The 16,643-nt window shown below is 58.1% G+C and overlaps 1 protein-coding gene across 2 annotated transcripts; it reads right to left on the bottom strand.

Moving 5' to 3' along the window:
• Positions 1-3,843: 3,843 nt before the first annotated feature.
• SAMD10 (sterile alpha motif domain containing 10) lies at positions 3,844-16,431 on the bottom strand. 2 transcript variants are annotated; one of them, XM_058422728.1, is made up of 5 exons: positions 16,373-16,431; positions 10,839-11,032; positions 7,298-7,466; positions 5,820-5,960; positions 3,844-5,531 (listed from the first exon to the last, which is right to left on the bottom strand). In XM_058422728.1, exons 1-5 carry the CDS (start codon positions 16,401-16,403, stop codon positions 5,467-5,469), a joined length of 600 nt encoding a protein of 199 aa, XP_058278711.1. In that variant the 5' UTR covers positions 16,404-16,431; the 3' UTR covers positions 3,844-5,466. The 2 variants fall into 2 exon arrangements, with proteins under 2 accessions (XP_058278711.1, XP_058278712.1); XM_058422729.1 differs by having other exon boundaries at positions 5,405-5,574.
• Positions 16,432-16,643: the final 212 nt, after the last annotated feature.

The following is a 16,643-nucleotide window of genomic DNA, read 5'->3' as shown; positions in this document are numbered from 1 at the left end:
CTGCACCCACCCCTCTCCATCCTTGTCCCAGTGAAAGCACCACAGCCACACCCACACTCATTTCTCTCCATCTTCCCTGTCTCTGTGTCATGCCCACTGTCCCTGGGAGTGTTTCTGGCTCTGGGGAGGCAGAGCATTCAGAGGGCATCCAGCAGCTGAGAAAGAGGACCAAAATGAAGGAAGTAATACAGGGGAACAAAATGAAAAGAAGCAATTATCCCTGCTCTGATACTTTCTAATTAAGGAAAGTGTCACCCTTATTAAGAGGCCATTAATTCATTGTCATAAGTCACTACCGGAGTGCAAGTACCAAAAACATGCCTGGGCCATGGGGAGTGGAGCAGCTTCCCCTCCTCCTCGCACCACAGGCTCCATTCCCGGCAAGAGCTGCTGCTTGAGGCCACAGTGTTGCTCATGGATCTCTGCAGGAAATGCTCTGTCCCCACACCCTGGGCTGTGCTTTGGCGTGCTCTGCCACGATGCTCAGCCTAGCCCAAATCGGGACGAGCCCATCCACCTCCACCTGCATCCCTGTGACTGCACGCTCTGCCCCGTGGGCTCCAAATGGATTTGTGCAAAGCATGTGGTGACTTCTCAGCAGAGATCAGCTCTTGGCTGCTCTGGGGAACCAAGCTGCCAAAGAGCTGCCCAAATGTCTCCAGTCCTTCGTTCAAGGCCAGCATTTCCCCCTGCATCACCTCCCATTAACAGCCAGATCTGTCTTGGCAGCCTCTCATTATGTATTCTTCATGGAGGGCCCCACATCAGCTTAATTAACAAGGTAAGAAAAACGGGACCTTTGAGGAAATCTTAATTATATTATCCATCTCACCCTGAGTGGCACCTGATCCATCCCAACACTGTTTTCAAGTTCATTAGTGATAAATCAAGATTGATTAGTCCTGCATGTGCAGCAGGAACATACTGGAGCAGAAGACTTCTGCCGCCATCGCTGCTCGACTCTGTGTGTGTTCCTGTGTGTGTGTGTGTTCCTGTCTTGTCCTCCAGCACCAGGCAGTGGGATGGGGACCAGGGCTATGGGATGAGGCAGAGGGAGGTGTGCCAGGGCTGGGATATGGCTGTTGGAGCATCCCAGGAGTGGCTGTTTTGCTGTGCCCCTGCCACACGCTGGCACCTCACTCTTCCCTGGGATGCTTTGACTTGGAGCAGCACCCAGGCAGCTCTTCCAGGCTGCTGCACCTTTCCAGGGATGAGGCAGCCACAGCTACTCTGGGCAGCCTGTGCCAGTGCCTCACCACTCCCATAGGGAAGAATTTCTTCCTAATATCCCTAATATTCCTAATATCCCTGTCTTCTGCAGGTTTGAAGACATTCCCACATCCCTGTCACTTCATGCTCTTGTTCCAAGTCACTCAGCTCCTTTAGGCACTGAAAGTGGCTCTGAGATCTCACCAGAACCTTGTTTTCCAGGTTTACCAGTCCCAGATTTCTCAGCCTGTCTTCATTGCAGCAGTGCTCCAGCCCTTGGAGCATCTTTGGGTTTGTACTCTGGATTCACTCCAGCAGCCCACAACTTTCTGATGTTGGAATTTGAGGCAGCACTGTAGGTGGGGTCCCTCCTGAGCAGAGCAGAGCAGAGCAGGACAAACCCCCTTCCCTGCTGCCATGCTGCTGGGGATGCAGCCCAGGATGGCGTTGGCTTACTTGGCTGCCAGCACAGGTTGCTCATGTCAAGCTTCCCATCCAATGACTCGGGGTGGTTTGGAATCCTCCCCATGCACCTGATGGGATGACAGGGTCCTAATTGGCTCGAGCGTGCAATCCACTGGGGACAGGCACTCCAATTTAAACCAGCTCCAGCCCAGCAGAGCCAGTGGCAGGTGCTGCTGCCCCTGTGCCCAGCACACCGTGTCCTCCCAGCCCACTCAGCCAGGGACAGCACAGGCTGCCTTCAGCACACACTGTGAGTTTCAGGCTCAGAGGAATGGGGAGCATTCCCTGCATCAGAGCCACAATCAGCAGTGTTTCAAAGCTGGAGGTGTTTACATCATCAAGCCAGGCTCGGTAATTACTCAGGCAAATTTGCATGCGTTTTCTATGGGCCTCTCTGCTGGCTTTTTTATTTTCTGCTTGAAAACCTTGCTGGAATCTGCAAACTGCCTCTGCCACTGGGAGGGGATTGCTGGATTGTCCTTTCTAAGAATATGCTGAACATAACTCCAGATCCCAGTCACACATTGGCCTTCTTATTCAAAACAATTTCCACCAATTAAAGTGGCAAAAAAATTTGTCAGAGACAGGAGTTGTTTGGCCATTGCCTGCCCCTGTGCCCCGGTGCTGCTGCCTGCATCCTCCTGCCTGCTGCAGGGGACAGACTGATGCTTGCTGGTGTTTTCTGTTTACTTTAATTGTTGTCTGGTTTTAATATTGCATGAATTGATTCATCTGTGTTTCATTGTCGGCACTGTTTGTTTTGGGGCAGTGCCTGGAATACCGCTGGCAGATTAATGCTGGACAAACACAAGGTATTTTTCTTGCTCAGCAAAAGATGAGGAGTGACCAAGCTGTGCCTCAGTCCGAGAGGATCCTGAGCAGTATCTGCTCCAGTTCCCAGGGTCCTGGTGCAATAGTCACCACCCCAAGTTCTCACCCGTGAGGAGAACTGCCCTTCCTTGGATCCACCATGCAGATGGATTTTGCTGTGTGCCCAGGGCTACCCAAGTCAAAACCACGTCAGGGATGCACCCAGAGCATCCCTGCTGCCTTGGGCAGAGTCCTGGGTGCCCCTTGGACAAGCCGTGGGCATTAGGTGGCACCAGACACTGCCAGAGCAGTAGTTCAGAGCCAGCCTGGAAAGATGCTCTGGTCTCACCATCACCATCCTCACCAGGACAAAGACACAGAGCAGGGGACTGGGGGTGGGACAGCATCCTCCTGCCAGCCCTGGGAATATTTTTTCACCCTGCTCCTCCACCTCATCCTGTGCTGGTGGGTCTCAGAAAGATATCCAAACAAGGGCCATGGCTGGGGCTCTGGCTGAGTGCAGTTGGTCTGGTTTCTGCTTTCTTCTGTGCCTCCTTTCTTTTATGCTGAGGAGCTGGAGGGAGCCAGAGCATCCTCAGCAGCACAGCAAGGGACAGCCGGGTTTTGGGGCAGAATCTGGGGAGAACCCTGCCTTTTCCAGAGGGTCTGGGGCAGCCCCAGCACTGCTCTGTGCACCCCAGCTGCATTCCAAGCCACATCTCCACCAGCTTGCTGCAGGAGCCCAGCTGGAGCCTGGAGAAGACATTTCTCCCCGAGCAGCTCCCAGGCTCTGGAGAGAAGCTCAGCGTCTCCCTCTAACGATGTGCAGACACCTGCAGCCCTGATCTGCTGCTCGGGCTTCTGGCCCCTCATCACCCCACAGCTCCCTGTGCCTCCCCACCGCTCCCACTGCCCCCACAGGACAGAAACAAACCCCACCCTGGGCAAGATGGGCTTTTTCCTGGCTTCTTTTTCATTTTCTTAAAACTCAAGAAATTCTCCCAGCTCTGTTGCTCGTGAGTCTCCATTGAGGTGAGAAGAGCAAATTTTGTTGCATATTTGAAAAGGTCAGCGTGAAAACAGGAGGAAATTCTAATTCCTGTGTCCTGGGGTACTGGGGGCTACACACAGCAAAGCCCTGGAGCTGCTTCCCTGCAGATGGAGCTGAGGGTCACAGACCCCTGACCCACAGGCAGGGAGGGAAGATGTCCAGCCTAGCACAGGGGGATTTAGGGCTGTAAACATCTCCTGAGCATACCCAGGAAGGACTGGAGGGACCAAACCCACAGGGCAGGTTCAGGTGTGGGAAGAGTCAGAAGAGCAGTACGTTAAAATAACAGTCTAATTTATTTCCAGCAGAGAAGTGATGCCTTAAATTTTAGCTTTCATATTTTCCAGATTCTGTACTGCATTGGTATATAACTCTGAAATTCATATAAAGTGTTAGCAAGTTCTCTTCACAGTGTAGTTAGACAAAACAATCCTTTTCCAGCCCGAGAACCAAGGACACCCTTGCAGCTTCGGGCACAAAAAGTACAAGCAAATTGAGGGGAGCAATCTGGGAGGATGGAACTTCATAACCTGAAGCTGTAATTGGACAATTGACCCCAATATCTAAATGGACCATAACTTATAAAAGTGTGAAAACTCATGACACATCGTCCATCTTGGGGGGAGCGTCGGTTGGGCTCTTGTGCTCCCCAAGGTATAGCCTTTGAAGGCCTTTTTAAAATAAATACCTACTTTATTCCTTTAACATGTTTTAGTCTGTTCTAGGTGGCCTCTCAAGGCATCAGAAGCAGGCAGGAGGGTGCCTGGCTGGGGGGCACTATGATCTGCCTCAACATCCCAATGCCACAGGGGTTTTGGGGTGCTGCTGTTTTTGGACCCCCATGACCCACTGCCCGACCCTCATCACCTGAGGTGGAATGTGGGGAGGTGACAGCATCCACCCTGGCCAAAAGTCCTGATTGACACATGGATTTTCTTTATCTGCCCACACGGGCAGTGTGTAGCTCTGTATGGGAGAGCTGGGGAGGTGGGGGTCTAACAGCAAACACTTTCACCATGATGATGATGAAGGTCATCAGGAAGGTGCCTGGCTTTGGTGTCACCATCGCCAGCGCTTGGGCAGGAGGTGAGGACGAGAACCTGCCAACGATGAGCAGAGCTCTGCAGAGCTGGTGGGAGCATGGAGCAGAGCAGGACCAGGCATGGGGGCTGGGGAGGACCTGGCACGCAGCGATCCCCCAGCCCCACCCTGGGCAGCACCCATCACCACCCGGCAGCACCCCTGCCTGCTCCCCCAGCCCCTGCAGGCGCTCCCTCGTCTGCCTGCGGAGGAAAGATGAGCTCCTGGCACAGCTTCCTCCAGGCCATGGCACCCTCCTGGTGCATCCACCCTGCTTTTACCCCCAGATTTTCCAGCTCTGATGACTCAGCTCCCTTTTTAACTCACCAAGTGGAGCTGGGTGCTCGGGTCTTGGCCCTGCTTTGAATTTTTTGGCTGGTTGTATCATCTTATTTGCTACTGATAACGTCACCTCCCCGGACGCTGGAAGACAGCCCAGTCCGATGAGGAAACCAAAGCTCCCTAAATAAGCTCCGAGGCATGGACACGAGTTGCCGAGTGCTGGGATGTTGCCCAAGTGCATAATGCTTCAGTGTCCTGCACACGGCTCCGAGCTGTCCCTGGAATCACTGCGGTCCCGTTCTCCACAGTGCTGAGCCTGCCTTTTGCCGTCTCCTTTTTTCCATCTCTTTCCCTGTGAATCGTCAGGCTCAGGTGGATGGAAGTTCATCGTCTGTCCCAGCAGCTGGTTTGCTGATTTTCCTCCAGCCAAGAGCCACGTCTGCTGGAAGAAACCTTCCATCCCTGTGCAGGAACGTATTCCTTTGAAAGAAAGAGAAGGAAGAAGCAGAAGAGGAGCCCTGGAGCACCTGGGAAGCTTGGAGTGTCTCTTCTTATTCCAAGCGTGTGGCTCAGGTCTCATATCGGCGGTGCACAGCCCATCCCAGAGGAGCTCGGTTCACAGTGTTGGTGCAATCTGCCAAACAGACGGATCAGCTAGGAGACATTTCCAAAAGAAGCTGGAACAAGGTGGGAGAGGAAGGAATAAACAGCCTGCAGGGTGGCACGTCGCAGCTCACCCACTGCCAGCCCCGGAGAATCTCCTCCCTTCCGTGCAACAGGCCACTGACGGATTTCGGGCTGTGTGCGGCAGCCTGGCCCCGTGCAGCACAATTCAGCTCCCTGAACCGCCCCACGACCCATCCCTCTGTGCCACAGCCCAGCCCCGGAGCCTCCCCCTGCCCGGCTGCCCCGCTGGCCCCACCTTGGCTGAGCAGCTGCAGGTTGCGGACCTCCTCGCGCACCTGGAGCTGCAGGACCTGCTGCAGGACCTCCTGGCGCTGCGCCTCCAGCGCGATCCCCATGCGCTGCAGCTTCTCCCCGTTCAGCCGCAGCAGCGCCCGGCCTGCAAACACGGAATCACTCGGTGCCTGAGCAGCCCCGGGGAGTGGGGGCATGACCCCAGGAAAGGGCAACACCAAGGGGAGCCCGTCAGCGTGGAGGAATGAGGAGGGAGTGCTCTCTCACTGCCTGGAGCAGTGCGTGGAGTGACAGGATGAGGAGGAATGACTGGCAGAGGATAGGGTTAAACTGGATATTGGGAGAAATTCATCCCTGTGAGGGTGGTGAGGCCTCGGCACAGGGTGCCCAGAGAAGCTGTGGCTGCCCCATCTCTGGAAGTGACCAAGGCCAGGCTGGACAAGGCTTAGAGAAACCTGGGATAGCAGAAGGTGTCCCTGCCCACGGCAAGGGGGTGAAATGAGATGAGCTTTAAAATTCCAACCCAAACCATCCTGGTTGATGACCTTGCTTTCAGAGAGCGCCGGGTGGCAGCTCGTGTCCCCAGCCTCTGACAGGTACCGGCACCGCCATCCTGTAACCCATCCCCGCAGGCAGCAGCTTTCCAGTTCCCCGCTCCAGCTCCCACACGAGGAGATGTTTTCCGAGTGCAGGGTCCCCACGCTGGCTGGTCATCCCGGGGGAATGGGGGTGCCCATCACAGCGCATTAGTGCTCCTGTCCCCACCGAGCCACTTCCCTCCAGTCTGGGGCTATTAGAGGAGGGATTTTAAACCTGCTTTTGTCCTTGCTTCCCAGCGTACACTCACTAATGCTGCCTTTGTTGCCTGAGCGAGGGCTGGCTGAGCTCTTGCATTAGGATTTTGCATCCCCCCCAGGCAGCTCCTGCCCTCGCTTCCCTGCCACCATCCCCTGGCCCTGGCAGAGCTCAGTCTGGCCTTGCACATATTGAAGTTGGACTGGAATGATGCTCTTACACAGAGGTCAAAGCCACTGTCCCCAGGGAGCAAAGGGGAGGGAGCAGATCCTAGAGGTAATTCTCCTTGAAGGACTTGATTAGGAGCTGAATTTGGACCCGGACAAAGACCTTTGAATCCTGGACTCTAACTGGGCATAGATTTTTCTCTTCTGCAAAAATTTTCAGTATTCAAAAAGCTTTTAAAATATTATTATTATATCAAGCCAAGTGATGAGAAGACTCTTCCCTGTCTTATAAACCAATTTAATCATTTTAAAGAACATCCAGCCTGTCCTGGAGCTCACCCTGGTGGCAGATGCCTCCTGCCCAGCCTGGGTCAGAGCTGCTGTGTCTCCTGCTCTCACCCTGGCTGCATCTCATGGGGAGAGGGGACAGAAATGGGGGCTATGTCCATCTTCTGAACCACCAATGTCCAAAGAGCCTTTCCCAGGAGCACGTGGGAAATAGTCCAGAGGCACACTGTACCTGTGATGGCGTGGTGGGAGAATGCCTCGACGTAGATGAGATAGTTGTGTGGGCAGTGCTTCTTCAGCCATTTGCACACATCCTGCTGGGTCCACAGCACCACTGGCTTGACCAGGCTGCCCAGCGTGGGGCTGGTGTGGTAGATGCCATAGTGGTCACAGCCACGGACCTGAGGGGAGATTAGTTACTTAGATTAGGGAGTTAGTGGGATTCAGACCTTCGAGGATGGAAACGGAAATCAGGCCATGGGGATAGGGGAGATGCTGGTTGGCTGCACAGAATTGTGGTGATGCTGGCATACTTTGGCTCCACACCCTCTGGTGTCTCTGGGCTCACCCTGAAGTCAGAGGAACCAGTAAGGGAGGCAGGGAGAGTGGGGATGGGAGGTCGAGCTGGTTGTCCTGCCATATATAGACCCAACACTTTAAAATTCCCAGCTCTCCTGCTGCAGACAAGAGACCCTACACATCTCCCAGCCCAGCAGAGCGCTGCACAGGCTCAGAAGATGTCCTGGGGGGTCCTCAAGGTCCCCACCTCACCAGGCAGAGATGGGCATTTGCTGGAAGCTCTCAGTGAGGATGAAGCCAGTGAGTTCCTGGAGGACAGTGAGAATTGATGCAAAACCATTTCCAGCAGACGTTGGGGCTGGTGCAGACTCATCCCCACCAGAAGTCCCCAGGAAAGCAGCCAGCAGACATCTGGTACCCTGGAGTAGGAAGGAGTCTCCCTTTTTGTCCCTCTCAACCCCCTTCAACCCTGAGCTGACTGGTCACAACAAGGTCCTGCAGCCCTGCGGGTGTCTAAGGCCACCTCTGAATCCTACAGCCTGTTCCTGGGTGCTGCTATGCTCAGAGACACCCAGGACAGAGCAGGGTCACAGTCCCCAGCACCCCAGTGCGCCCTGGCCACCCTCCACCACCGGCTGAGCTGTGCCCTGCACAGTACTGAGTGATGCCCACAGGGAAACGGGGCTTACCTGACAGCATCCCCCCTTCCCACCTTCCCTCCCTCCAGATGCCTGCTGCGGTGGCCAGTCTCACTCTGAGCCACACAGTCTCACCCTGAGCTGCTTGGAACTCCATTTTTTTTCCTCCCCCATCACAGCTACTCTGGCCTTGCGAGGTTGTTGCAGCTCAGACTTCTCTTGTGCAGAGCAAATCACACGCCTGGAGCTGTGACTGCACACGGGAGCAAGCCTGCTTCTCCTAGGGAATCCTCCGGCTTGGCTGGGAAATTCGGCTGCTTTTAGCACCCAGGAGGGATTGGTGAGCTCTCCACTGCTGCTGGTGCTGAGACTTCATCCTTGAGCAGCACCAGCAAACATCGCCGCTCCAAAGCATCCACTCGTGCCCAAGCTGCTGGCGCTGTCGTGGGCTGGATCACGGGCGGATTGGGGTGGAAAAGGCGTCCCTGCTTCCCACAGCACAAGGGGACTGGGCTGGCAGGGCTCAGCCATGCCCCGGACACGGCAGGGACAGAGCAGGAGCAGCAGCTGATGCACGACACACCGGCGTGGGAAAGGTCGACAGCGTGTGGCCCGCGGAGCGCCAACATCGACCTCGGCGTGTGAACGCCGGCTAATTAAGCATGTCTAATAGAGGAGCAGGGATAATTAGTGTAAGAGGGACTCCAGACATCCTGCAGTTACTGAAACTAATGACGCATTCCTGAGGGATGCTGCAGAGGAGGCAGCAGAGGGCAGCTGGGCTGGGATGTGCTCCCTGCCCCGTGCCAGGCAATGCCATGGAGCCTGGCCAGCCTGGGGGGGCTGCTGACTGTGCCCAGGGGGGCGTTTGAGCTCGGAAAGGAGCTGTTCCTCAAGCAGAGCTCGTTGGGAACCTTCAAGCAAGAGGGAAGAAGGCGAAATTAGGAGGTTATACATTAATAAGTAGGGAATCCGTCTCCAAAGCAGATGGAAAATCCAATAGATAATGCACAGGATGTAACTAAACCTTCCGAACTAAACCTTCACCTTTGGGGGAGATCCCGGCATCTGCCGGGCTCCACCAGACTCATCCCGGGAGTCTCCTGCCTGCGGGAGCAGCCCCAGCCCGCGCCGGCTGCGCGGCTCCTTCACACTTGGCTGAGCTCTCCGGAGAGTGTGCCGTGGGGAGGAGGAGGAGGAGGAGGAGGCGGCGATTTGCTCTCCGGATTCACTAACGAGCGATGATGAGAAGCGGAGGGGCTGGGGGGAATAACAACCAGCTTCCCGGGAGCTTACCGCGAGCTTCCCACAGCTATTATCCAAATAACCCTCCGAGGCACGGGGGAAGAGGTGACAAACAACTGGCAATTTCCCTGGGCACGCACACGGCCGCACGCACATCACTCACCAGACACAGCCCTGCGCCGGGACCATCCCAGCATCCCTAAACCCCGCACAGCCTGCCCGGCGTGCCCTCCCCGCTCCCCATGGAGTGTCCCCAAGGGAGCCCCTGCGCTCCCCAGAGGGGCAGGGGAGGTGTAAGGGATCATGGGTTTGTTTTCCAGCCGGCTGAGCCGCGCTGTCTCTCTGATGAACTCTCAGCCGTGAATATCGAGTGCCGGTGTGGAGGAGAGCAAGGCAGGAAGGCTGCGAGGCTGCTGTGGCAGCGAGGCAGGAGGTGGCTGGGGGAACCGGGGGGTGGGAGCCATCCCTGGGCACTGCAAGGAGCAACTTGCATCACCTCCCTTCGCTCTGGCATTTTTCTTTGCTTACGGCAAATTAAGAACCTTTCACTAAATCCTTCTGGGCAGCAGCACATAGAGGTGGAGGAGGGAGAGCCGTGATGAGCCACAGCTGGAGCGCGGCTGGCAGTGCCACCAGCACATGGGACATTGTCTCCCCTGGAGCTGCTGCTCCTGAAACTGTCACGACCATACCCGTCCCTGTGGGGTCCCTGCTCCCTTCTGAAGCCAAACCAGACAGGCTGTGATACAAAAGCATCTCCATGTTGGCAGCTGGAAACCAGGCAGTTGGATTTCGCCTGTTTTCTTTCCAGCATTCACTGTCTGGGTGTGCCACCTCTGAACCCGACTCCCAGGGTGTTAAGGAGGGGCTGGACAGCACCAGGAGCCACCTGCAGGGATGATATTCCTTCCTGCGTCTGTGCAGCAGTGGATGGATGGAAACCTTTGGCTCACAACCTCCACAATACAGAAAAGTTTCAAATTTTGGGAAGACAACAGTCCAAACCTGCCTGAGGGACACGCACAAGCACTCAGAGATTTTAAGGCATTATAAGGAATTTGGTCCTGGGATACCTAATACAAAATGGTGTTAAGTGCCAGCTCCAGGTGGGAGGGCAGGTGATGCTCAGAGGGGAGGTGACACCGAGAACGCACCCCAGCACAGCCCGATGCCCGATGAAGACACTGACATTAAGACGTTTCTGTAAGCTACTATAACTAAATGCCCAATAACCACGAAGACTTTCAACAAAACAAGATCTGAAGGCCCTGATCCTGCAGGGAGAGAGGAGATGCTCCCGCGGGGGTCTGGCAGACACGAGGAGCTGCGTTCCCCTTGGCATGCCCGCGGTGGGGTGGGGTGTGGGGGTACCTGCGAGCCCTCGGTGCCCGGCTGCCGCAGGAGTTTGACGGTGCGGCCGCCGTCGGGGCGCTGGCTGCGGCCGTCGTGCCAGGTGAGGCTGCTGCCAGGGTTGCGCTGCAGGCGGTAGCTGAGGTTTTCGGCCGACACCGTGTGCTCCAGGAGGCTGCGGCAGAAGCTGAAGTGAGCAGAGGCGGCAGCGGCGGCTGCAGAGGGAAGGGGGGTGAGAGACGGCCGTGGTGCGCATCCACCCCGTGCCTGGGGCACCCAAAAGTGCCTTTTCTACCCCACAGGGCCCGCTGAACTCGGGCACCTGCCTCCAGAAACTCCCGGCTCCTGCCTTCCTTTCCTGTTGCCAAGAAGAAAATGCACCAGCCCAGGAACCGCCAGCTGGCGCTGGGATCCGGCAGGCGCCCGACAAGATGTTTGCCCACACAAACCCCTCACGAGCGACGTTTGTTTTGACACCCGCCAGCCGAGCAGACGCGGGACCCGCAGCCGATCCCCGACACGTGGGGGGATCCTCCTGCTTGTCACTGCCTCTCTGCTGGGACAGGAACCGGGAGGAGGCCCAGGGAAGCTGCTCCCCATGGTCCAGGGTGACAGCAAACTGCCACCACCGAGGGAAGGGGAGCAGAGGAACCTCCCTGGTGGAGAAGGGAGCGCAGGCTGGTCCCCCAGCATAGACCGTGGGTGCCTGGGGACAGCTACTGTGCACTCCAGTGATGGCCAAACACACACCAGCCCTTCAATAATGACCATGAGGAGACATTTACTCACAAAGAGTGGTTTTTGTCCCTTATTCATAAAATCATAGGATATCCTGAGTTGGAAGGGACCCACAAAGATCATTGAAGTCCAGTTCCTGGTGTTTTAACAAGCTGGGGGTGTTAAGGGCTGCAACGAGGTGGCAAAGCTTTCCTTTGAGGAGGGCTGAAGGGACCCAGCTGCCGTAGGAGGGTGAGTGGGTATTAGGGGCTCACGCTCTGTCTGCTCCAGATAAAAGCCAGACAGATCAACATAAGCGGCTCTGATCCGCGGAAGCAAAGACTGGAGCATCCCCCAGCTCACCTGCTCCCACCACGGGGAGCCAGGCAAGCCAGGAACCACCTCCAAGAGCAGAACAGCACCCAAAGGAGAGCCACTTCCAGCACAAACCACCCTGGGAGAGCAGGAGGGCTGGAGAAATCCTGATCCAGTTCGTTTTCCTAATTTGTGGGTTTTAAGAGGGAAGAGGTTTCAAAGAGACCACTCAAGTACACCTCTATGCAATAACAGAAAAACTGGCCAAAAAAAGTCAAAGTAGAGCAGAAAAGGGTTGTCCCAGGCTACCCGGACCACTTCACAGTGTTGTTTCTTAAACACACCCAGCAGGAAGCATTGCCATGGGGAAACTGAGGCAGGGAATTTGTCTGATGGCTGGGGAAGTGATTTTAGAAAAAAACAGGCAGAGGGAGATCCCTGAGAGGTTCAGTGGGGAGCAGAGGCAGGACTGGTAGGGAGGGTCTCTGCACCTGTCCTGGGAGCTGGGGATGTCTCTGATGGCTTCCCAACAGTCTCAGACACCCTGAGCCTGTCGGGTGAGGACCAGGGTGGGCTGTGCTCCCTCCAGCCAAGGAGAGATGTCTGAGATGCCATTGTCCTGGCCCAGGCACCCTGAGCACTGGAACTGTGCTGGGATGCCTCCAAGCTGGAAACTGCCCATCCCACTGGGTGCTGTGGCAGGTATAAACCAGGCAGCTCTGGAGGGGCTGGTGCCACAGCTGTGTCCTTCAGCTGTGCCAGGGTTTCCCCAGGACTTGCTACAGGGAGCAGAGGGAAGTAGAGGCCAGCAGCAGGACCCATACCCATAGGGAGCTGTGGAGTGTCTGCCTCCAGCAGCAGGACGTGGGTGACTCTGCTCCTGTACCAAACACTGCAGGAGGCAACACCAGGAGTGGGAGCAGATGGGAAAGAGGGGTGAAAATCAAAGGGAAAACGAGCCAGGAAGAAAGGCAGGTCCAGGAGCTTTGGGGGCATGGCTCCCCATGGCAGCTGGCAGTGGCTGCCCTGCAGCCCAGAGGCCCTGGCTCCACAGTCTCAGTTTCCCCGGGCCAGCCCTTGGGTCCCAGCTTTCCGATCACCTGGCAGCACTCGACGTGGGACGCTAGGGAAGGTGCTGAGCAGGGCATTGGGAGCATTTGGGAGCAAGAAAAGGACAGGGACAGAGGAGCTCTGTGTCAGGACAGCCCTGGGCTGGCTCCATGCAGGGATATGGGGTGACATCCAACACGGGCTCTCGTCTCCATGCCCTGCACAGGGAGTAGCCACAGCATCCCCAGGAGCAACCAGCCGCCCTCCATCCCCTCCGCCCCTCTCTGCTAAGCCGGAGGCTGTGCCCTCCGGCCAGGAATGCACATGCAGCATCTCTCCCCAGGCCCGCTGCCCCCGCACCCCCCGGGCCCTGCCCTGAAGACCCCTCACCTGGCTCGGGTGGTCCCTGCGAGCTGCGGATGGTGGAGACGCAGCAGAGGGATGGCCGGCCCTGCTGCATCTCGGCGGGAGGAGGGATGCGCCTGAGCGCTCGGCACCGCTGTCACGAGTGCGGCTCCATCCCTGCCTCCCCTCATACCTCGTCCACACCTGACTGATTCCCCCGAACGCCTCCCTCCCACTGCCTCTGAGCACCGGCTGCACGCTCATCCCAGCTCCGGGCGGCCCCGAGCCGGTCTGAGATGGAGAGGGGGGGTGAATTTCACCCCCTCCCCGCTGCCCCGTGGGCGTTTGATCCGGAGAGATGCTCGGTGCTCTCCTCTCGTGCTCCCGCCTAATCCCGCGGCAGGGCCAGCTGGCACTGGGATGGACGGGGAGCCTGGGGGGGCTGCTGCAGGGACACGGGACCCGCCGGGCATGGAAGCGCCCCGGGGCCACCGGAGCCGCGGCAGGAGGGCTCACCGGCGGCTCAGGGCAGTCGGGTGCAGGAGGGAAGGCGAAGGAGCGTGGTGATGAACAACCTTTACAGGGAGCAGCCGCAGGGCTCAGTGCGGGCTGCACCTGCTCCCGGCCGGAGCTCTCATGGCTGTGGTCGTGTTGGGGTCCGGGCAGAAGTGGGGTTCCCACAGAGCAGAGGCTGAATCCTGAAATGGGAATGCAGGAACCTCCAGGCCGGCTGAGCCCGAGCTGGAGTGGGGAGAGCTCAGCTCGGGTTCCCCAAGAGCCGCTGTGACCCCGCTATTCCAAGTCCCTGCCAGCTGGTCTAGGGTCCCTGTGCCACGTCCGCTCGCCTCCTGTCAGTGATACCCCACTGCCTGCCTGCCGCCGGGGAATCGCTGCCCCGAAATCGGCTTGTTTCCATGGCTCTTTGATCCATTTTGGGCATCTCTCCAGCCACGCAGGAGGGGGAGGCCAGGTCCGGGTGACCGCGGGGAGACCAGCAGCGGTGGGACAGGGTCTGCTGCAGCGGCAGGGACAGACGCCGCTCCCTGCCCTCGCCAGGCACAACGCTGCTCCCGCTCCCATTCCCTCTCCAGACACTTTTATGGCTGGCGAAACGTGAGCGCTGGAGAGGCTCAGAGCAGCAGCAGCTGCTGGTGGGAAGAGGGACGGGAAACCTCCCGGGACCGGGCACCTCGGGGCAGGATGTGGCAGCATTCCCCGGCAAAAACATTTCCATGTGGGTGTCGAGTTGGCCGGGGCTGATCACGACCAGCAAACCGGCTGCCAGGGGACTTTCTGCCGATGCTTCCTGCTCGCAGGTGACCAGGACCCGCTCGGGGGACACGGTGGCAGGCAGCCGAGCTGCAGGAGGAGCAGGCAGGGGCGCAGCGAGGGGACCCAAATGCCTGGAAGGGCAAAGTCTGCCTGACTCCTGCTCTGTCCTCTGCCACCACTTCTCACACGGCCTCAGGAACATCCCCGTGCCTGTGATGCCATCGCGCGTGTGTTTGTCCCACAGCCCTGCCCTCCAGATGGGGCCGTGTCTGCAGGCAGCTGCAGTGGGGGCAGTCAGCTCCCCGGGGTCAGACAGGCTTCCCGGGATTAATGGGAGAAGCTTGAAACAAGCCTCACAAGGAATGAAATCGCTTCGCTGGTTTGCCTGGCTGCCCGTGTGTGATGACCCTCAAGGGTGGGTCGTCACACCGCATTTGGGAGGGAAAGAGATGTTTAGCACCAAAAAGAGTGAGGGATTTGCTTATAATTGGAGGTGGATCCAGGGAGCTGGTCATCTCTCTTGTGTTCCTGCAGGCAGGTGAAGGGTGGATGGGACCAGAAGTCTCTGAGGACTCCTAGGACAGGGAGTTTGCTCAGTTCAGGGAGCAGCTCTGTGAAGAACTCATCCTGCTTTTATCTGCATGAGCCATGAGCTCAGCTGGGACTGCCATTGCCCAGGTCCACCCTGTCCCTTCCATGTGGCTTCACCCTGGTGCGGGGCAGAGCTGTTGCTTGCGCTGGTGGAGCCTCCAGGGACCATCATTCCAGGTATGATCTCTGGGATTGCCCAACACATCCCATCTTTGAAGCTGTGCCTATAGGATGGACCAGGTCCTATTCCCTAAGATCTGAGGAAGATGAAGCTGGACTCAAAGAGGACTGACAGCACCTCCAGCCTCTCCAGGTTCCCCTGGAGTGTACTTGGCTCAGGCCCTGGGTGCGATGAGTGTCACCCCAGCCCTTCCCTCTGAATTCTCTGCTTGCAGAGATGAGCTGGGTGCCCTGCACAGGGATGGAGCTCAGGCTGGTGGCTGCCCACTGCTGGTGCCTCCAGAGGACGGAGGACGAAGGGGACAAAGGCAGATGTCCTTCCTGTCCTCCCTGTGCAGCACGATGGGTGCCCTGGGCACGTGCTGAGGGAGTGAGCACAGTGTTTGGGGGAATGTGCCTGCCTTTGGAACGTCTGCGTCCAGAGACTCCCATGGGTAGCGCCAGGAGGTTCCTGAGCACCCCATGACAGAGGACTTCCATGCAGCGTGAGAGTGTGGGCTGAGGGCAGCGGACAGGTGGATCTGGGCAGGTTCTCCTGGCACTAGGCAAGTGTGGGAGCCCACAGGCACGGACACCCCTGCCTGCAGTGAGCTCCCTTCCACCTTGGCATGCTCTTCCCAGGGGATGTGCCCTGCTCCAGCACCCCCAGGCCTGCCTGCCCTGTCCTCCCACCTGCATCCCTTCGCTCTAGCCAAATTTTCCAGCCCATTTCATTGGTATACCACAATACCAAGGGTAGGGCTGGGGACGGACTCTTCCCGGAATGGGGGAGTAAAGGGGAATGTGGAAGGACTGACTGCCGGGATGGAGAGAACAGCACTGGGTATCGAGGGCAGGCAGAGCCCTAGAATGGAGTGGGCAGCACCGGGGGAGGGATGGAGAAGAAACCCCCTGCATGGAGGGGGCAGCACCGAGGGATGGAGGACGGACAGACCCCCAGGATGCAGGGGACAGCATCGGGGAGATATGGAGGACAGCCCCTCGGATGGAGTGGGTCCCCAGGTCCGTGCCCACCGCGTTCGCGGCTGGGAGAAGCCCGTCCCGCCGAGCACCTGAGCCCCCCCACCCCCGCCCGCGCCCGGTACCTTCCATGTCCTTGGGCCGGCCGCAGCTCATCCTCCGGCAGCGGCGCCGCGCTCGGGCGGGGACGGAGCCCCGCGCCCCCCGCGCCGCCGCCGGCACCGGGCGCTCCCGCCCGCCCGCCCCGCCCCGGTGTCCGCGCCGGGGGCGGTGCCGCGATCCGCCACCCCCGGGGGCTCCGCCCGCCGCCGGCCCGGCGCTGCCGCCCGCCCCCAGGATCCCCGAGCATCCCCCCATCCCTGCCCGGGGCATCGTCCCCGCTGTGTCTCTCCCGCC

This window comes from Hirundo rustica, chromosome 16 (assembly GCF_015227805.2).
Source record: "Hirundo rustica isolate bHirRus1 chromosome 16, bHirRus1.pri.v3, whole genome shotgun sequence".
NCBI classification, from domain to species: domain Eukaryota; kingdom Metazoa; phylum Chordata; class Aves; order Passeriformes; family Hirundinidae; genus Hirundo; species Hirundo rustica.
Note: the sequence above shows the minus strand (reverse complement) of the source record. Positions and strands in the feature narration are given on the sequence as shown.

Coding starts and splice junctions, on each gene's coding strand:
- SAMD10 (XM_058422728.1), bottom strand. CDS start 16,403: ATGAGCTGCGGCCGGCCCAAGGACATGGAAG. Junction 7,467..10,838: donor CGGGCACCGAGGGCTCGCAG/GTACCCCCACAC, acceptor ATCTCCCCTCAG/GTCCGTGGCTGTGACCACTA. Junction 5,532..5,819: donor CCTGCAGCTGCTCAGCCAAG/GTGGGGCCAGCG, acceptor TCTGTTTGGCAG/ATTGCACCAACACTGTGAAC.